The 21868-nt window shown below is 48.8% G+C and overlaps 1 protein-coding gene across 1 annotated transcript; it reads left to right on the forward strand.

Moving 5' to 3' along the window:
• Positions 1–11453: 11453 nt before the first annotated feature.
• LIPG (lipase G, endothelial type) lies at positions 11454–21586 on the forward strand. The gene is made up of 10 exons (XM_027656170.1): positions 11454–11570; positions 11689–11861; positions 12840–13019; positions 13668–13779; positions 14860–15084; positions 15530–15772; positions 16267–16387; positions 16964–17182; positions 18259–18351; positions 19952–21586. Exons 1-10 carry the CDS (start codon positions 11498–11500, stop codon positions 19971–19973), a joined length of 1461 nt encoding a protein of 486 aa, XP_027511971.1. The 5' UTR covers positions 11454–11497; the 3' UTR covers positions 19974–21586.
• The last annotated feature ends 282 nt before the right edge of the window (positions 21587–21868 follow it).

A 21868-nucleotide genomic window follows, 5' to 3' on the forward strand; every position in this document is an offset into this window, starting at 1 on the left:
TTGGACACATGGTAGATGAGTTCTCCAGTTAAACTGCTGTCCACAAGCATGTCTTAAAACCTACTGGCAGTGAGTCCCAGCAGCAAGATCATAGAATCTTAGAATCCCAGAATGGTTTGGGTTGGAAAGGACCTTAAAGACCATCTCATTGCACCCCACTGCCGTGGGCAGGGACACCTTCCACCATCTCAGGTTGCTCCAAGCCCCATCCAACCTGGACTTCAACACTTCCAGGGATCCAGGGGCAGCCACAGCTTCTCTGGGAAACCTATGCCAGGGCCTCACCACCCTCCCAGCCAACAATTCCTTCCCAATATCCCATCTAACCCTCTCCTCTGGCAGTGGGAAGCCATTCCCTGTGTCCTGTCACTCCATGGAAAAGGGTGAAATGCGTCTCCAGAAGATGGACTGACCTGCATCAGATTTGCTCTGCATCTATAATTCTGTCTGGGTCACCTGCAGAGCTCAGTTATGTTATATGTTCCTCCCTGTGATTTTTAAGAAGAGATGCTTCCACAGGGGGCCACAAGTTCCTTACTGAAGCAGATGTAATTAGTTACATGCATATATTTGTGTGTTTATATCTGTATATATGTGTACATGTATAACTCATCGTAAGTGTACCATCTAACACATGCAAACAACTGAAACACTTTTGATACCCTGTGACTCCTAGAACACAGGCAACTCTTTGCAACAGGAGATTAGCTACACATTCTACTTAAATAATTTCTGCCCTGTATGTGCCGTACACAGACCAGAGGTGAGGAAATAGCCAAGGATCTGCTCTCCCCGTCACTGCTGCTGGAGTGTGACGCAGCAGGCACAGCACCTTCCCCTCTCTGGTGGGGACCTGCCTGCCAGGACTGCAGTCAAAACAAAAAACCCCACAACAATTTGTGATGCTGTCTTAATATTTTTGGAATGCTGTCCGAGTGCTGCGGGTTCATCCACCCCCTGCACGCCCAGCTAGGAGGGAGTCACTGGTAAAACAAACCTCCTGTGTGATTAAATAACCTTGTAGCTGAAGTTTGTGTTTATTCAGGACAGTTTTTGCCAGCAAACCGTTTACGCAGGTTGTGCAGGTCTGTGACTGCTCGTTCCTGGCTTGAATGGCCAGAAATGGACCAGCCAGTGGTCATGATGAGTAAATAAAGGCATCATGTAAGTGCCCGATCATAAAGCCTTTTTGGGATAAATTAAATCCTGTGTTTACATTTGCTCTAGCCTCTCTTGCTCATAACCACAAAGTACTGCTTTAAATGTGCTTTTGATTAATGAAACCAAAAATATCCCTGGAATCAGGGATATTGCCCACAATTTAGGCACAAATTAAACTATGGGGCTTTCTGTTTAAGCAGAAGAGAATGGTTGTACCCTGGAACAGGTGGGCCAGAGACAATATCCTGGGCAACCAGCTCTGGCTGACCCTGCTTTGAGCTGTAGGGAGGGTGCTCTAGATGGTCTCCACTGGCCCTTTCCAACCTCAACTTTTCTTTATCTCTGAATCCTGTCAACATTTCTAAAGCTGAATGTGCCCTGTACTGTAAAACACAGCCTCAAATTCCCTTTCTTCCACTGTACCTTCAAAATGGATCAAAGAATCCTTCTCCTCTCCTCTGTTATAATCATGATTATTAACGTGGTGGTGATGGGTTGACAGTTGGACTTGATGACATTAGAGGTATTTTCCAGTCTTAAATGATTCTATAACTCTATCTGCTCTTTTTTTCTGCTCTCTTGCTCAAGAGCTCCCCTGGATCAGCTGATAAACCACAACCAACACTGATTTTCCTTTCCAGGGGCTTCTCCACCTCCTTGCTGGCAGACAAAGCACATAGGGACCCAGGACAGGAACAGTCCTTGCAGGAAGGACCTGGCTGTGCAGAGATCTGCTCAGAGCCTGAGAAACAAGGTTGGATGATGCCTGTTAACACAACCTGTGCCAAAGTTTCAGCCAGCAGGCAACTTTCTGTTCATGACTTGGCAAGAAGCTGCAGCTCTGAATACCTCTTCCAAAATTCATGCCCACAGCAACCATCCCAGCACCTTCATGTTTCATCCCAGTGCATGGCTTCTGTGTTCATTTCTTACTAGTCTTTTTGTCAGAGATCTTCTCCAAGTTTCTGCTCTCTCCTGCTCTGATGACTGCAGTGTCTTCCTCTCCACCAGACTCAGACTTCCCTGCTTTGACCCCAGATGTCACCTCTGAGGTCATCCCTCCCTCCCAACTCGCCTCATGCCTCCCTCTCCCAGTCATCCCGCTACCTCCCCCTTTGCTATTGCAACAACTCTGACACAAGCCCCCTCTTTCAAAGCTTTCCCTATCTGTTCAGTTTGCTAATCCTCTCTGTCAGAACTGCCCTCCCCCTCTGCAACCTCTCTGCTCTGCTCTGCCGGGTCTTTTGCAGCATGGTCCAGTCACATGCCGGTGCTCAGGAAGGTCATATGATGGGTAGGGACTGCCGGGCAAGGCTGTGGCAGGCGGCTGCTGAACGGGGTCCCTGATAGGTACCACACCTCCAGCTCCCACCCCCCTGCCATGGGCCACCCCGTGACTCACTCAAGAGCTGGACCTGCAGCCTGCACGGGAAGCAGAGGCTGTGGAATTGGACTGTAATGCAGGGAAGGACCTTTCCACGAGGGGAGGTGGTTAGTGGGACAAGTCCTGCACCCAAATCCCAGGCCAGGCAGGTCTGCTGCTGCTGCTGCTCCCCTGTCCTACCTGCCCAGCAGGTCTCTGCTCACATCTGCATCGTGCTCTGCTTAGAGAATACCACCCTTGGTCTGCAGAGCATGTCATAGAATCACAGAATAGAGTCACAGAATAGAATCCCAGAATGGTTTAGGTCAGACGGGACCTTAATGCCCATCTTGTTCCACCCTCTGCCATGGGCAGGGACACCTTCCACTAGACATGGTTGCTCCAAGCCACGTCCAACCTGGACTTCAACACTTCCAGGGATCCAGGGGCAGACACAACTGCTCTGGGAAACCTGTGCCAGGGCCTCACCACCCTCATAGCTAGGAATTCCTTCCCCATATCCCATCTAACCCTGCCCTCTGGTAGTGGGAAGCCATTCCCCCTTGTCCTGTCCCTCTATCCCTTGTCCCAACTCCCTCTCCAGCTCTCCTGGAGCCCCTTTAGGCACTGGAAGGGGCTCTGAGGTTTCTCTGGAGCTTCTCTTCTGCAGGTGAACCCCCCCAGCTCTCCCAGCCTGGCTCCAGAGCAGAGGGGCTCCAGCTCTTGGAGCATCTCCGTGGCCTCCTCTGGACTGGCTCCAACAGCTCCACGTCCCTGTGCTGTTGGGTCCCAGGGCTGGAGGCAGCTCTGCAGTTGGGGTCTCACCTGAGTGGGGCAGAAGGGAAGAATCCCCCCCTTGACCTGCCTGTCACACTGCTGGGGATCAGCCCAGGGTATAACTGACCTGTACAGAGAAGCCCTTTTGTTCTCCCTCTGCCCTGACCTCAGTGTTTCTGCCTGTCTGACCTTGGACTGGGAATTCCTGAGATGAATATCGGCACCGTCTGTACATTGCAGGCAGGAATATGAGTGCAAAGCACTAAGAAATGTCCCAAGCTTTTATTAATTAATTACAGAGCCATTGAATCTTCCTAATAAGATCCACACACTCAATAAACACAATAAATGGGAGAAATTAGGCAATTAGGAATAAATGGCCAGAAGTTGAAACAGTGCCTGGTGGGGACCAGCATCCTCAGGGACATCTCATTCTTGCCCATTTTCCCACTGCACACACTGCAAGTGGATGTGGCAGATGTCCTTTTCATTGAGGCACCAAGGAATGGGACTGTTTTCAGGGATGGGTCAGCTGATGGATTCTCAAAGTAAAATGTGCAGACTGGTGAAGAACTAAATGAGTAATACTGTTTTTGTAAGTAAAGCCAACATCTGAGAAAAGCAGGAGGCTCCACGTATCTGTAAAGATGACTCAAGGCTTTCTCGTCTCAGGCAGATCCCAGCACTACACCAGCATGGATTTGTGAAGGCAAAAAGTTCAAAGGAGAGGGTTATTTAAAAACAGGGTGCTGGAGAAACAAATGATGCTGACCTTGATGATAGACAGCATCATCTTGTGCTGCTTATTTCTGTCCCCAAACTGTTTGTCACCCTCTTTATGAAAAACAAAAGATAGTGCGTAAAGGCTTTGTTTGTGGTTTTAAAATAGGATTACTCTTCAGTGTGAAACACAGTGAAATACTGCCAGAGGGTCTCCTAAACACCAGCTGAATCAGCAATCAGGACCAGAAAGAGATGAAGAACGTGTGTGAGCTGACACAACAACCACCCAGGAAGAAACAGTTACCTGAGATTTGCAACTGTAAAGCTTGGGTACAAATTAGCAGTAACGGTGAGAACTAACTTCATATGTTTTTATAGGGCTTTGCTAAAGTAAGTAACAAATTAATTGGTTTTAATAAAAAGTAATTTTCTTTTCCCCAGGCACTGGAAGCTGAGTGGCATGCTCAGAGTTTCCTGGTTTTGGTGTCCATCCAGATTTACAGGATCGGTTTTGAAAGCCTGAATGCCACTGAGAACAATTTAAAGTGGATGTAGGAGTGCTGAACATTAGTCACGGAATGGGTTTGGATTGGAAGGGACCTTAAGGATCGTCTGTTTCCGCCCCCCTGCCATGGGCAGGGACACCTCCCACCAGACAAGGTTGCTCCAAACCCCGTCCAGTCTGGCTCCAGACGACTGGTTTGGGGTTTAGTCTGGGGACTTTTCAGATAAGAAGCAGGTGTCAGCTTACTAATTACTCTGCCAAAATGCCAACTTGCAAGATCTTATACCTGTCAATGACCAGAAATTAGCCCAAAATGACCCCAATCCAGAGCTGTGCCAGGTCTGACAGACCTATTTCAGTGTGCAGGAGGGCCACTGCCTGCGCTGCCAGTCCTTACAGTGTCCTCTTGAGCTGCAGCCCAGCTGAGGCTGAGTACATCTCACTGGTGGTGCTACCACATCCATGCCAGCCTCGGGCCAAATGTTGCTGCAGATTTGAAGAAAAAGTGAGTGGATAAGAGTATATACACTCTAAAGCAATCCCTAAACCAAACAACTGTCCCCAGACTCCTCTTGGGACACTAGCAGCTCCAGGCTCTACTTCAAATAAAGGCAGAGGAGCAGTCTTAGCAATTTATTACTTTTTTCATATTTTCCCTTTGTTGGGTGCAGGAGAGTTAAAGCACAAGCTCTGCTGGGGACTCACCATCCACCACCTGAAGGGTCAAGTGATCACAAACTTCTGAGACGTTTCTCCAATTCCCCACCAAAATAGGACCTCACAAAGAAGCAGAAGCAAATATCCCCCTAGCCACCCACGACACCTCTGCACTGCCAATGGGCTTGGCTCCAAGTCCACGTTCAAGCCCAGACATGCTCAGCATTCATCCAGCTTGGATGGAAAAGCGTGAGTTTTGGGTAAAGGCGTAAGAAGAGAGAAAATGCATGTCATTCCTCAGCACAGGCCTAAAGACATCCCTGTCTGCAGAGTGGATGGAGCAGGCCCACCACACACCACCAGATCTCCTGTGTGACACAAAGCAGCCAAGTAGTCTGGATCCATCTCACGTACCCCGGGACGTGCTGGGAATGACAAGCTGAGTTTCACTTGTCCACTTGGGCATGGGGAACCGGCATCAGGACACACTGAGCTCTCGCTGGCTTTCAGCCTGTGGTGCTGCACAGCTCTGCTGTGGCTGGAGGAGGCCAAAATCACCTGAGGGTCTCTGCAAGAGCAACATGCTCAATAAGAGCAACTGGGGACCAATGCAAGGCGTGGACAAGGGCGAAAAGAGTTAAAAAGCATCATAAAAATCACTTCGTGTCACTCAGGCATGTCTGGAAAAATGGTAGAAGTCGTCTGAAGAATTTTGTCCTCTGTGAAAGGTGGTCCAGCAGCAGGATCAGCGTCCTGCTATGGTGAGGGGGTGGCCAGCAGGAATCAAAGCCTCAGGGAAACCTCCCAGTGGATGGTGATGCCTGGAGGCAGGTACACACTGTAACCATCCTCCCTGTGTGACAACGGTTCACAAGAATTAGCATTTCCCAGGAATGTGGGGATTTATTCTTCAAGGCCCACCGTATCTGCCAGCACTGCAGCCCAAACACTGCACCAACAGAGCATGTGCTTGATAAGAACCCAGGAACAGATGCCAGCGGATTTAATGTGGGACAGGAGGCCCATTGCAGGTTTGCAGACTGCTGGCAGGGTCAGCTGTAAATATTCCCTCACAATCAAAGGCATTCATCTAAGGATTACATGCTGGGGGCTTTGTGGTAAAGTAAATTTGCAACTAACAGGACCATTAATAGTCAGACAGTTTAGTGGCCTCACTGGCTGCCATTTATTTTCCTCCCAGTCATTTTTAATACATCTAAATACCATGGGGATGTGGGACTTGAATGAGGTGGCTTAAGAAATCAGCTTAGGAGGAGTAGGAGAAGGGGTTACCTCCGACAAAGAGAGCTCAACAGGGATCGAACAGGGATATCAATAGTGAGTAAGGCCACTGAAGCATGTGAGCTGATTTCATAACCTGATGGAGATTAGCCTCTTCTGTAAGCAAACAAACCTATCCAGGGGTATGAGGTATATTGGTCCTATAAAGCACATTCACGGAGGAGCTGTGTTTGAAAGGCTGAGGAGGGGAGACGAGACTTTGTGGGGTAAAGAACGGCTGTGAAACAAAGGCACCACGGCCTGTTTTCACCCCAGTTTGGTGCTCTCAGAACAAAAGCATCCAGAGCAGAAACTGTGCCACATAAATAATATCTCCCCCCTCTGCAGCAAGCACTGAGTATAAAATAATTGTGGTGTGATGGGATGAGGACAAACCAGGAGGTCCTGGGCTGAGCAGGCAAGGATTAACCCGGGATGAAATTTCACTGCAGAGCTGCCTCTGCAGGAATGCAGACCCCTTGTGGGGTGCAGTCAGCTCTGCACAGCCATCTGATGTGGGGGTCCTTCCCAAGCCTTCGTCCCAGCTCAGTGCACTCTGAGGTTGCTGCCATCCAAGAAGCCCTCCCTTCTCTTGGTTTCTTCTCTACCCCTCCTCCCCCATCATCTCAGAGATGAAGCAGGCAGAAGGAGTCAAGAGGGGAAACTAGCACTAATTCCATCGAATTCTACTGCCTGAGCTATGTTTTATAACAGAAAAGAAAAGCTGTTTTATAACCAAAAAAAAAAAAAAAAAGAAAAAAGAGAATGATCCCTTCCTTTTTCTCCCCTCCTCCTCCTGTTCTGTAAATCCTACTTCTTCTGCCTTTGGAGAAATAGAATGAGAATAGAGAAGAAGCAGTCAGGAAGAATGGAGGGCAGGTAAAACACTCTCAGGTTTCTAAATGCTGAATTAAAAGTTTTCAGGACAGCGATAATCACTCCCTGACACTGAATGTCTGACCTAAAGCCATGACACCAATCTCTAGATTGTGTGTCTTTGACTCTGGTTGCTGTTCCATTGCTTTCAGTAACAAGCACCTCATAAAGCCAAGAGCCACACATTTTCCCCAGCAGGAGTGGTCAGGTGTTCCACTTGTGCTTTCCTAGAATGCAATGTGACGCAATCTTAGCCGTAGAAATACTGTGCACATCCCTCCTGCAGCCTCTCATGGGGGTGGTGGTACCCAGTCCTGGGCAACAAAATACGCTCTCTGCTGCTCTTTCCACGGCAAGACACCCGTGGGAGGATGAGGGATGTAATGTTGGCAGCACTGTTCATGCAAAAGGCTGCTGCTAATTTTCCTTGTGATCTCCAGAACAGCTCACACCAGAATTGCTCTACACCTACAGGTCTTTTGAGAGGTGGTGTGATGCTGAAGGTTTCCCCTTTTCCTTTAATGCTCAGCTCTTTAATGGTGCAGCCATTTCTCCAAGGAAAGGAGATGTCAGCATGCTAATTTTAAAGAGAGGGAAGCAGAAGCATTAAAGACAAAATATTTTACAAAGGTCTCTCGGTTTCAGTCTCCTTGAGCAGGACTGGGACAGCCTGTTTCTCTCAGAGACTGAGCTCCTGCAGAAGACACTGACCATAGCCTAGGTCTGAGGTGCTCTGCTCATATGGAAACAGCATTGAAAGTGCCTCCTTGATGGATGCATGGACGTGTAAACCTCTCAAATTAAATGGTGCTGCTGCTGCAACACCTGCCAATCCTTCCTCGAGAGCGCCAGGAGACTCCAGATATTTAAATATTTTGGAATCTTAATTTACATATCCCACTAATTTTAGCTTTGTGCTACTAAGGAAAAAGTTTAACTCCTCTCATGTCCCTTCTACCTCCACGTCTCATGACTCTGCTCTGACTCACCACATCTGGTGCTGAAGAAGAAACCAGACTCAATTCACCCAGCACCCACCTGCAAAGAGCTTGTGACTACGAATGAGTGAGACATTTTTGTATTTCCTATAAAAATGTTCATGATTTCAAAAACATTCCTCTTTTTCTTTTGGACTGAACTGAGACCTGTAGGAAATCACAGTGGGAATGGAGCCAGAGTGAGAAGACAAGAGCCAGAAAGATGCCTTCAAGAACAGCCACTATCTCCCTGAGCATTGCTGGGACACCAGCTGCCTCCAACATCCCTACAAGTGCCGTAATTCTCAAGCTTCCATCTCTTTTAAAGTGGATTACTATCCACTTTGTCCTGGTTTATTATTTATTACTTATTACAATATCCAGAAATTCCATCTGGGAGCCATGAAAAAACTTTCCCAGTGAAAAACTAATCAAAACTAGGAGTTTTTCCTCAAAATTATTTGGCTTAACGAACTGTTATTTTCCAAGCAGTTCTGGGTGGGAACCTCCTTTCCCCCAGGCCATTAGGGTTACAGAGAGGTCAGTGCAGAGCCACAGTCTGTGCATTGATACCATGCCCATCACAACAGTTCCAGAGCATCTCCCCTGATGATCATCACCTTTTGGCCAAAGCAGCCAGGAATTATTCTGATGCACTTCTTCCTTGCTGTTGCTAAGCTATTCTCTCTGCTACTGTCATTCTTGGAAGCCAGAGGCAAACACCAGGACCCCCCTCCCCGGAGCCTGGAGTTGCACAGAGAAAAGGAGGAGCTTTACAGCTGAAAGAGACCACAGAAGGAGAATGAGAAGACATGATGGTTAAACCACAATAAAGTCACGGTGGTCAACAGTCTGGCAGGGTTTTGTTGGCACCAGGAGTTTTTAAAAATGATGAAGCGTTGGGTGATGAGACTTAGCTGATTAATTTCCTGCGGGACTAAGTCGTGAGCCAGGAGCTGAGAAGCCTCTGCCCACTCTGTGTTAGGTCAGTGCTGTCAGGATGCTGCTCCTCAAGAGGGACCACGCAGCTGCAGGAGACACTGCATCCTCAGTACACTCTGCTCCACCACACGCTCCCTGAGCAGCAGCGTGAGCGTCATCTCCAGCCTCCTGAAACAGGACGTGCTCCAGGAGCTCCCAGAAGATGTATTCAACCTGCAGAGTCAGGAACTAAGAGGTTCTAGGAATGATCCCCAAAGAGGAGAAGAGCAGCAGTCCCCAGCCACAATGTGTCCCATATACGAGAGTTGTGAGAAAACCTTACAGAATAAATAGAGTAGAATTAATAGAATAGAATAGAACAGAACAGGATAGAATAGAATAGAACAGAATATTTCATTTGAAAGTGACCTACAATGATCGTGCAGTCCAACTGCCAATCCACACAGAGTCAGCAGGTGGCTGGGCTGGAGGAATGCACTGCTGGAAAGTCAGATTAATACTCTCCATAGATATCTACTGGTGAGGGCTAAAGCAAGTCCTATATCTGAATTTCATTAATTTCTCTCCCTCTATCCCTTCCTTCCTCCGTTCCTCCCTCCCTTCCTTCCTTCCCTCCTTCCTTCCCTCCTTCCTTCTCTCCCTCCTTCCCTTCTTCCTTCTCTCCATCTCTCTCTCTCTCTCTCTCTCTTTCCTTTCACCGCAGCTCTTACTCAAATTCCACTGCTGTGTGTTTACACTAAAAAAATCAGGGACTAACACACCAATTTCCAGGCCAAGTCTGTAATTTATTAATAAAATTTTGTACATTTTTCAGACCCTCTGACCTTCATAATTTCTTTTGACTGTGATCTTCTACGAATTTTGGGTGCTCCCTTCCCCTTAGGGGTGAGACACCACAGTACTAATCTTTAACCATCATTTGCCTGCACCTTTTTTCCTTTACCCATCACGGACCCTGGTGCCTTCTCCTTGCTTTCTGCTGTGAGTTTGAAGGGAAAAAAGAGCCACAGGGCTGAGGAAGGGGAAGAAAAAGGGAGCAGGAAAGTCATGTGTCCCTGAACGTTACCTCTTATGGTGTGGTGAGACACCAGTGCTGTGAAATGAAATAACTTGTCATGGATCAGTAACTGGTAAACATAAAAGTAGGTAACAAAAAAGTAGGAATAGATGGTTAACTGTTGAGTACAAAAGCATTTATGGTATTGATAATGTGACTGCAGAAGGTGGTGGGCTGCAAGTCAGGCAATGCCCTTCAGGAAGCATCTTGTGCCCAGTAGGTCCAGAGGGCCCCAAGTGGCAAAGAACTGGGGGTTTCCCACAGATGGAGCTGGAATTCCTAAACCCCTACTAGGCAGCCGAGTTGGGGGGCACAGCATGAGGGGGTCAGCACCCATGAGCCCCCCCAAGCCCTGTGAGTTCCCCGCATGGGGCCACTTGTCTCTTCTTACCTCCAGGGTGAGAACGCTGGAGACTTTCTCATGACTCCCCCTAAACCCTTCATGTCCCCTCTGCCCCTCGAGGTGAGAGTTCTGGGGACCCCTCGTGAACCCCCCAAACCCTGCATGTCCCAAAAATCCCCTCGGGGTGTCAGTGCTGGGGACCCCCGTTAACCCCCCAAACCTCTGCATGTCCCCTCCGCCCCTCAGGGTGAGAGCTGTGACACTCCCCAAATCCCCCCACATATCCCCAAAATCCCTTGGGGCACCAGCGCTGGGTGCCCCCGTGATCCCCCAGACCCCCCTCATGTCCCCAGAATCCCTCGGGGTTCAGCCCTGAGACCCCCCCGTGACCCCTCAAACCCTGGCATGTCCGCAAAGTCCCTCGGGGCACCAGAGCTGGATCCCCCTTGACTACGCAAACCCCCCGTATGTCCCTTCTGCCCCTCGGGGTGAGAGCACTGGGGGCCTTCCCGTGTCCCCCCAAACCCCCTCATGTCCCCAAAATCCGCCGGGGTACCAGCGCTGGGGTCCCCCCGTGACCTCCCAAGCCCCCCGCGGGTTCCCCACGGGGGGCGTGGCCTCCCATTCATGCCTCGCGTGACGTCAGAGAAGGCGTGACCAATGGGAGCGGCGCTAGGGCCCGGCCCCGCCCCATCGTGCCACGAGCACCGCCCCGCGCGGCCCCTTAAAGCGCCGCCGCCGCCGCCGCGCGTCCGTCCGTCCGTCCGTGCCTTCCTCCACCCTCCCACCCCTCCGTCCGTCCGCCTGTCCGTCCTGCCGTCCGTCCTCCCGAGCCATGAGGAGGCTCGTCCTCCTGCTGTGCACCGGCGTGACCTGTTGCATCGCGGCGCGGGGCGCGGAGGCGGGAGGTGGGTGAGCGCGGTCCCACGCGGGACCGGGGGGAGCGGCCGGAGCGGGCTCTGCCCCGCCGGGGCGGGCGGGTTCGGGGGCGCTTTGCTGACCCTTCTGTCCCCGCTGGGCTCGCAGATGGCAGCGCGGAGCGTGTGCCGGCGCCGAAGCCGCGGGTGAGGTTCGGGGTGCGCTCGTCGCCGGACGCCGATGAGGATGGGTGCGCGATCGCCGTCGGCCAGCACCAGTGGCTGGAGGACTGCAAGTTCAACATGACAGCCAAAACCTTCTTCATCATTCACGGCTGGACAGTAAGTACGGAGGACCCCGGGCAATGCTTAGTCTGTCTGCTCAGAGCGAGCAAACTGCCCTGCACACAAGCTGTGTCTCCAGAGTATTTCTGTTCTGGAATTTCTGTGGCTGCCCTGTCCCTGAAAGTGTCCCATGCCAGGCTGGACGGTGCTTTAAAAAACCTGATCTAGTGGAAGGTGCCCAAGGCAGGGGAGTTGGAACTAAATGATCTTAAAGGTCCCTTCCAACCCAAACTTTTCTAGAATTCTATGAATATGTGAGAATTGTGAAAACTTTTCATGTTTCAAGCACTATGGTCTCTGCACCTGAGGTCTCTGAAACAAAGCAATGTGGGTCAGGCTTAAGAACTCTGTGAAATCACCCAACTCATTCATAACTGCACAAGATCACTTTATAGCTGTATAACGTGAATGTGGTAAAGGGAACTTTGGATTTTTCCCTACAGTCCAACTAACTGACCACTATGAATGCAACACTTGACTTGACACGTGCTTAGACTTTCTATAATCGTAGCTGGGTGCCCAGAGCCCTGACGTCTGCTACGAGGTCTCCCTGATAAAGGAACAAGAGGGCACACAGCCTTTATCAAACTTTTTTCTCTGCTATTCATGTGGACAAGTGCGTGCCACAAGGGGACTTATCAGCTCTGCCAGGGCTTATGCAAACAGCAGTGCCAAGACTGGGAAATAATTTTACGGCCCATCAGAATTTCTGGAAGTCTTGAGAAAAAGAGCGATAAGGTGCCACGTAACGAAAGCTTCTCCCTCCTGCCTTAAAAGGCAAGTGGCTAATTACAGCCAGAGTCTCTCAAAACCTGTTTTTCTTACTCCATTAGTGCAGTGCTGAGAAGTAGTGGGGCTTGCAGAGGAGCAGCATGCAGCTGGAGCAGAATATGTAAATGATATACAAATAGCTTAACTGTGAATGCGTCATCTTGGTCCTGCAAGCTGGAAACTAACACCTGAATCTCTCTCTAGATGAGTGGCATGTTCGAAACCTGGCTGGACAGCTTGGTATCTGCTCTTCAGGAGAGGGAGAAGGATGCCAACGTGGTGGTGGTAGATTGGCTTTCTCTTGCCCACCAGCTCTACACCGATGCCGTGAACAACACGCAGGTTGTTGGAAAAACCATAGCAAGGCTGCTTGACTGGTTACAGGTAACACAAGTGGAGAGCAGCTTCTGTTGTAATGCTCCATGAGGGACTGTTGCACAAGGGAGAGCCTTCACCAGCTCCAGGGTGCACCAGTGGGGCAGGCTCTGGTGTAATCCCCACCCCAGGGCTTGGCGGGGTGCTGGCTCATAGCTGAGGTGCTGCGCTCAGCGCGTGCAAGCAATACCCTGCTTTCCTGGGAGATGCTGCCTCACAGGTGCTCGGATCAGTGATGCTCAAGTGGATTTCAGGTTTGGAAGTCCTGCCTGAGCAAAGTGAACTCGGGATTTGGGCATTCAAAGTCAGTGCTGGCTTGGCAAGAGGGTGGGAAAGGAGAAAGAAAGGCCCACGGTGCTGCGCTTGGCGCCTGAGGCCACAGCCAGTGCTGAGGTCTGGTGGCAGCTCCCTGGGGAAAGGCTGCTCCAGATGCTGCCTGAACAAAGGATGTCATAATTCGGGTTGGAACATGGGTAAGCCACAAGTACCATCCAGACCATCCTACTTGCCTTGACGAAATATAGAACGAAGCATGCTTGGCTGCCTCCTCCCTCCAGTCTCTTCTTGGAGTTGGACTTCATAGTCATGCAGACAGGAACAGCACCAGATGCTCTGAAAGGCAGGGGGTCAAATGACCATATCTTTTTTTCCTTGCAGGAAGACCCACTCTTCCAGCTTGAGAATGTGCACCTGATTGGGTACAGCCTGGGTGCCCACGTGGCTGGCTTTGCTGGTAACCACGTCCGTGGGACTATAGGCAGAATTACAGGCAAGTGCCTTTTCAAGCAGTCTCTTACCTTTCCTTTGTGGCAGTGGGTTTCCCCGAAGAGGCTCATTTCCTGTGTTGCTGCAATGTTGTTTTGGCCTTATTCTTTCAGAAATTACAAGTTTCCTACCTGTGGCAGCAGTGGGAAGCACAGGTCTCTTCACATTAAAAATATAGCAGAGGTTTGATAAAAAAACCTGAGGACAACCTGATCTTGAGTTTACTTGGAGTTATATGTGGGTTCAAAACAAGTCCCGCTCAAACTCTTGCTGTCCAAATCCCGTGCCTTTGAGTGATACTGTTTTTGTAATTGTAGCTCATAAGCTAGTGGAAGTGAGAGCTTCTGAGTGCTGTTTGTACCACAGGATGTCTGAATAAAAATAAAAAAATCACACAGCTCTAGCCCCTCATTCTGGAACTAGTGGAAGAGTTTGCTTCCAGCTCCAGGGCAAAGCTGATTTCTACAACTTAGAGCATAGTGCAAGGGATTGAATTAAGCATTTAAATGTGACAAGGGTAGTAAGAATTCCACAAAGCCTAGCAATTGCTACCTGTATTCAGCTAATCAGGAAAAAAAAATCACCTAAGAGTCAAGTTGGAGAACAGCTCAGGAGTGCAGCTTCAGGTTGGGGGGTGAGGCTCAGGGGTTAACAGAGCATCCCAAACCCATCATGGGATCTCAGATGCAGGGATTACCTGGCTGCTGCTTGAATTGTGTTAGTCCCTCCAAATGTCCATTCTGAAAACAGCCTAAATATCTCTGAGGCAGCTTTGTCTGCCAGCTGCCCCTGGGGTGCTAGACCTTGGAGCCACCTCTTGAATACCTCTTCACTGTGACCTGGCAAAAGCTCTTTGCTTCTAACAGGCACGCTGAAGCCATCTTAGTGCTACTATTGGGTTGCATTGCCCCAAGAGTGCTGTGAAGCACTTTATTTGTTCCCTCAGTGAGCCTGCGTTGAAGAGATCTTTGGGGACAGTACCAGCAATGGGGCCTGGGACTGTCTGTGCATCACCTGGTGAGGAGAGCTATATTCCATATGAAATAACCCAGTTTTTCACCTGGCGTCTTGTCTCTGACTCCAGGCTTGGATCCGGCTGGCCCCATGTTTGAAGGAGTGGATCCCAGCAGGCGCCTCTCCCCCGATGATGCCAACTTTGTGGATGTGCTTCACACCTACACAAGGGAAACACTAGGTGTTAGCATTGGGATCCAGATGCCTGTAGGCCACATTGACATCTACCCCAATGGGGGAGACTTCCAGCCCGGCTGTGGTCTGAGTGATGTCTTGGGAGCCATTGCTTATGGGAGTAAGTTCTCGTTACGTATTTTGCCTCTGGTCAGTGTAGACTGCTCACGAACAGATTTGGGTTGATGGTGGGGGATGATGTGTTTTACGAAAGGGGAGAAAACCATTTTTTCCTTCTAAACTCTCTGTACTACTGGAGATAGTTGCTAGAAACTACACATGGTTTTATTCTGAAGTAACATGTTTTCGCCGCAACACCTGATCACAAAATGTGGTCTTCTTATGCTGGGACTAGAGTCCTCTTAAAGCTCCCTGCACAGTAGTGACTAAGTGGACAGTCTCCAAGCATCTTCCACTAACCTCTTGAATTGCTACTATTTGAAACATTTGGCCATGGTCAGCTCACGTTGGGCTACCAAAGAGGCTTAGCTCAGTTCACCTTACCGGCTGCTGGGGGGTGACAAATGCTTAAACCGAGCGTATCCCTCGCAACTCTGCTTCCCCAGCGATCGGTGAGGTGGTCAAGTGTGAGCACGAGCGGTCTGTGCACCTCTTCGTGGACTCCCTGGTGAACCAGGACAAGCAGAGCTTCGCGTTCCAGTGCACCGACTCCAGCCGCTTCAAGAAGGGCATCTGCCTGAGCTGCCGCAAGAACCGCTGCAGCGGCATCGGCTACAACGCCCGGAGGATACGGCACAAGAGGAACAGCAAGATGTACCTGAAAACAAGGGCTGACATGCCCTTCAAAGGTACGCTTTCCCTCTTAGGAAGAGTGTGGTCTCACCTGTAGGAGCAGCCTCCCAAAGTCAGCGTGGGGAAGGATGTAGAGGTGGAGGAGCAGCATCACCTCAAAGCTGTGCAGCTCCAGGCGTTAATGTTCTGCTGTTACCTGGCTGCATGGTCCTGTGGCATTGCTGGGCTCCTTCCTCTGTGTAAAATCAACAGGACCTGGCCATAAGGGCACTCTGCCTTTTGAACAGGACTAAGGTTTAAAAGTCATACATGAGCAAGGCTCAACCTTAGAGCAGTGTAAGGTCTGGGCAGCCTTCCCCAGAGTGGACCTTCTGCTGCTGTTGTGTAAAAGTCAAATTCACAATCAGTAAGGGCAGAAAAAAGTCATCAATGCTGTCTCAATAAAGGGCGGGTCTGGCTTTTGTCCGCCAGCAATATTTCACATGGAGCAGTGCTGAGCAATGTTGTCTCTCAAACTTGGTTCCATCTCTGCTCTCTCCTTTCTCCCCAGTCTACCACTATCAGATGAAAATGCATGTCTTCAGCTACAAGAGCTTGGGAGAGGTTGATCCCACTTTCTCCGTCACCCTCCATGGCACCAATGGAGAATCTGAACCCCTGTCCTTAGAAATGTAAGTAAGCTGCCCTGTTGTGTTTGACTAAGTAAGAAGGCCACAGGGACTAGACGGGGTGGAAGCATTCTTTTTCCTCTTCTAACACTAGCATTGCACCCCAGCCTGGCAGCCTCATTTCATCACCATTCAAAAAAACTTTTCATCCACTAAGTTAATTATAATTTTTGGCTGAGAAAACAATTTGATGTGCCCAGTCCTCTACGCATGAGCCTTCACAGCTTGTCCCTGGAGTACTTCCTCTTGCTTTTCCCCTCTACTGTTTGGATACAGCCTGAAAGCACCCATGCCTCTGGAGGCATTGCTCACCTCCTTTAGCCTCTCCCAGGAGAAAGACAAGGCATAAAATCCACCTCTAAGCTATGGAAGTATGGCTGAGCTAAATACATGATGCCTTGTATTGAACCAGCTATCTGAGCTCACTTTCTTTGGTGTAATCAACAATTAACTGGTGACGGTTGAACATGCAACCCTTGATAAGCTGCAAAGGGCTCTGTTTAACCTCTTATGTGGAACGAAGGAGCACCTGGCATGCTTCCATAAGGAAGAAATGCCAAGTCTCTCCTTTTCTTTCAGGCTTGATCTAATTGGCCTGAACGCCACGAACACCTTCCTGGTCTACACTGAAGAGGACATGGGTGAACTTTTGAAAATAAAGCTCACCTGGGAGGGGACATCTCAGTCATGGTATGATCTGTGGAAAGAGCTGAAGAGCTACTGGTATCGGCCTGTGAATTCCACCCAGGAGCTGCATATCAGACGAATACGTGTGAAATCTGGGGAAACACAACAGAGGTAATAACTGTGCTAGGCTGCACGTGAACTGGCTCGAAACTTCAGCCAAAAGGAGAAATGTTCAGGACCTAGCAAAAAAAAGTTGGTGTTCTGAACATAGCTGGTATCTTGAGCTGCCTCTCATTTTTAGTGTCACCACTCCTTCAAGGCGTAGGAGAGCAGGTCACTGGCCAGCACAAGGTTGCAAACTAAGCTTTATGCAAAACTGGTCACCGCAGATCAGATCTTTTGCTTTATTTAGATACTGTGACATCCCCTGGGGACTAAATTAGCCTCCTTCAAGGTGGTTTATATGATACTTGAAGGGATAAAATACTAAGCATTGAAAATACAGAAACATGAGTGGTCATGGCTATTATTTTCAGGCATAAGATTCTGATTTGGCAGAGCAAGCTAGACCTGAAACTGCAACCAGTAACACAGTGCCATCAACCCCTTAAGTACTATATTGATCCTTCTGAGGTCTGACAGGGGGATTGGAACTAGGGTCGCTTCCAACCCCAATCCATATCCTTAGATCATAGAATTGGCCATAGAATTCTAGTGGAAGATTCCCTGCCATGACAGAGGTTGGAACTAGATGATCTTTAAGGTCTCATCCCACCCAAATCATTCTCTCATCCTATGATTCTGTTTGCAACTGGAAAACTATCTGAGCATCCAAAAAGTTTTAAATCTGCCAAGCATGTAGCACTGCACTCCCACATCATGTGTTAATGTTGTTCTGAAGGTAACCCAGATCTGTTAAAGAGCAGCAGTTGACATTGACAAGTTCCCACGTTTCTCAAAAAGTTAAATAAGCATTACCTATCATCTGAAAGGTATTGTGCATCCTGGTTTCTACACTCTACGAAACACAGGGGTAGAAGCAAAGTAGAAACAAAGATGCCCAAATAAATTCTGAAATAGGAAATAAAAACCCATTCAAAATGCTAATGGTGTATCAAGATGCTCTGTGGGATGCATGTTAAATCAAACAACTTGTCTTAGAACTAGCTGCAACCCATGTTACTTGTTATTTGTTAATCACGGAGACAACAGTTCACCTTCTCTTGACTTCTGATTCCTCCTTGTAGGTTTGCTTTCTGTGTGGAGGATTCCCAGCTAACCAGTATAACTCCTGGCAAAGAGCTCTGGTTTGTGAAATGCACAGAGGAATGGCAAAAAAGGTATGGAAATCAGCCAACAGAAATTCTGTCTGATGCATGTGGCTGTGCTGGGATGAGTGGAGCCTTTTGGGTTCTTTCACTCCTGGAACCTGTTTTTCTTTGAAGAAGGTTAATAAATTCTAGCCCAGGACTCACAGGTATTAGACTTAATTTTAATGTATGCCGTAACTGTTGCTAACTAGTGATATTATCCTCCCTCCTGACCTTGGATTGTCACCTTGTACCCTTACATGTTTACTACCAAATGGGTGCAGCAAAATCCTTGGTCCTAATTGTGGTAGAGGCTAAAATGAGGTTCTGCCAATCCCCAAGATCTGTGTAATAGTGGGAAGTTGAGTAGAGGTATCTATTAACTGCCCTGTAAAACAGGGGGAAGCTGGGAGGAGTGCAGGAAATTGCCTCTAAGATTGTTTCAGCCTGGTGGAAGACCTTGAGCTGCTGAGAAATCCCTTGATTAAAGTTTGAGGTCAAGTGTATGAGCAGGACAGAGCTGAGGATCTGCCATGGTGTTACAGCAGTGACTCCTATGGCTTCATCTCCAGCCACGCTGATCTCGTCAGGTTCAGGAGGGTGCAAACTCTGCCACTGATGAAGCATCTCAGCCCTGCTTAACCTTTTGGGGGACTTCCAGGCACCTGGATCAGTCCTCAGAGCATGACTTCCAGAAAGTCTGGTCCCAGCAGTGACAACTTGATTGCCTCAGATGCCTCTGGTCATGTTTTGAATGAATGAAGCCCTGTTCATTTGTCTAAATCATAGTCTCCCCTGGATGAAGCCCAGCCTTTTGCCCTCTCCTAAAATTTCAGTTTGCAAACTTAGAGCTTTGTCACATCCAATCCAGAGGACAAAGTGCTTGCTAGGACTAGCAAAGCCCTGTGGAAGTCGAGCTTTGCACAACCCTCCTGAGCAGCAGAGCTCGGCTTAGAAGTGTGAGCTGGTTCTATTCCAGGACCAGTTTTTGGCAGAAACCAGCAAGCTGTGCTAGAGACAGTAGCAAACCAATCTGTGAATGAAACCCCTGTGCAAAAACTTGTTGCTCTGCCACAAGTCCTGAAAGATCAAGTAAACATTCCTGCAGGTACAATAAAAGGCTGTTTCGATATGCTACTCGGTAACCCCCATAAAACAGAATTGCTGGCAGATGTGCCCTGCCTGCTTGCTTGTGGAGTGCAGCTTGTGCACGAGGCAGAGGGGCTGAGCTCAGCTCCAGCACAGCACTTTTTTTGCTAGGAAATGGTCAATCCTCCCAGAAATGACAAGCGATTACTTGCTGTTCAGCTCTCAGTTTCTGCCAAGTCAGTGGAATATTATAGTTCCCTACTTGGAGACTGAGACTGCAAACATCTGTCCTCTCTGAATGGAGCTGCACAGGCAGAGTCTAGCTAAAGCCCTGTAATTTCTGTTTGCAGCCTGCATAATGTCTGCTTGAGGCTCTCACTGAGTAGCTACTGGGCGAAATGCGGCTTTGACAGAATAAAATACCAGCCTGTACTGTCCAAACCTGTTCTTAGCACCCCAGAGGTTCTTAGAAATTCTTTGTTATTCCTATTAACTTCTGCGTTTAACTAGGGGGTTTTTTTCCCTCTCTGCTTTTTCCCAGATCTGTCTCAAATCTGCTCTGAAGACTTCCCTAAAGACTCTCAGCCAAGCAACCCGGATGCATGAAGACCACGCAGGTGGCAAGATGCTCTGGGAAAAAAAGTCTAGCTTGGTAGCACTTAAAGCAACTAGCTCTTCTGGAAAATACAGCTTGGATTGGATGCAAGAAACTGAGGAGCAATTGATGGACCTTGGTCCTAGACCTAGAATAACTAAAACTCCATCCTCCCTTTCCCAAGGAGCCTGGTTTGTGTGTTTAACCTTACCTTGACCTGTTACACGCTGCATTTTTCCTGCCCTGCTCCTATTAACCAGGACTATGCACGAGATCTTCACACACCCAGACCTCAGCAATGATCTTCTGGTCTGCCTGCCAGTGGAGTTGAGAGGATAAATAACCATGCTAACTGCCCCCCAGGCTGCGGGTGACAGAGCTGCTGAGAACAAATTAGCGCCTGGCGCAGGAGTTACCGTGGGTCCAATAGCACTATGGGCTGTGGGAAGGTGTGACCAGCACAGGTCAAGGGCGTGGGGTTGTTCAGGGAAGGGGTGGGAGTAAGCACAATGCCACTTAACTTCAACTTGTCTTTTGCTTGCCTTAAAAATAGTCTGTTCCGTGTCTGGCCGATACCGAAATCTCTGTGTATTACCTTGATAGGATGGTAGTGCTCTGTCCTCCCTGTGCCTGGGGCACAACACGGTGCATGTGTGGTGGTGGTGGTGGCAGCTGCTCCCTGGTCAGTGTCTGCAGTGAGGCTGCCCAGTCACACATGGGGATCCCTTTCTAAGAGGCAAAGAGCAGCTGCCCTCCTGCTGACCGTAGGGGATGGAGGAACGAGATGCACCGTGCTGCTTCAGGAGAGCTTTGCACCAGTCCTTTTAGCTGCTGAGGACATGTTCCCCTCTGCTCAGATGCTGTCGTAGTACCAATGCATAATTAAGATCTTATTTTTTAGTAAAATATTTAAACGAGCCAAACAGCCAACCTCCTACCCTGATTGCTACAACATCCCAGTTGCAGTCCCTGGTCCCAGGGACTTGGCTTTGCTTTGAGTTTGGCAGACTCTACAGCTGTCACGTTTGCTACAGCAGAGTGGACCTTGTCAGAGGTGAACTAGGTTTTGGTTTGCTTGGTTGGGTTTTTTTTAGTAGTGGGGTTTTTTTGTTTGGTTGGTTTGGTTTGGTGGTTTGGGTTTTTTTAACCTTTTTTTCTTCCTAAGGAGAATGGTGTGACAACCGTTGAGCTTTTGGCATGCAGAAAGCCAGTCTCAAAAATGGTGTTGCCAGGTGGTGCACTGAGTTCTGAAGACTTAGCAAGTCCTTCTGAGGCCTGCAGATCTCTTTAAGTTTTTGTAGAGCTTCAACCCAACCAAAGCAAGCACATTTGGGGATATTTTTTTCCATGGTTTTATGCAAAGGCTTCAATAACTGAAGCCTTTGGTAAGTGTCTGTGACTTGTCACCGTGCCATACTTAGAGCAGTTTCAAAGCCCTATTTGTATATTGTGGTTTTTGTATGACTTAAAACATAATTTATTTCTCATATTGTACATATGTAAACATTTTTAAACATTTTCGTTTTAAGTAACAATTTTTATAAACCTTAAGACAAAAAATAAAGGGCTCTGTAAAAATAAGTGAAGTCTTGTTATTGATCACAGAATTTTTTAGGTCGGAAAAGCCCTCCAAGATCATCAAGTCCAACCATTCCCCCAGCACTACCAAGGCCACCACTAACCCATGTCCCCAAGTGCCACATCCACATGGCTTTTAAATCCCAAGTGCCACATCCACATGGCTTTTAAATCCCTGTAGGGATGGGGACTCACCCCTGTCCTGGACAGCCTGCAGCCAGGCAACCTCCTTGAGACCTGCAGCCAGGTAGGTGCCCTTAGCCAGCACCTCCTCCTGACTCCTCC

This window comes from Corapipo altera, unplaced genomic scaffold, assembly GCF_003945725.1.
Source record: "Corapipo altera isolate COAL_440 unplaced genomic scaffold, ASM394572v1 61553, whole genome shotgun sequence".
Classification (NCBI taxonomy): Eukaryota; Metazoa; Chordata; class Aves; order Passeriformes; family Pipridae; genus Corapipo; species Corapipo altera.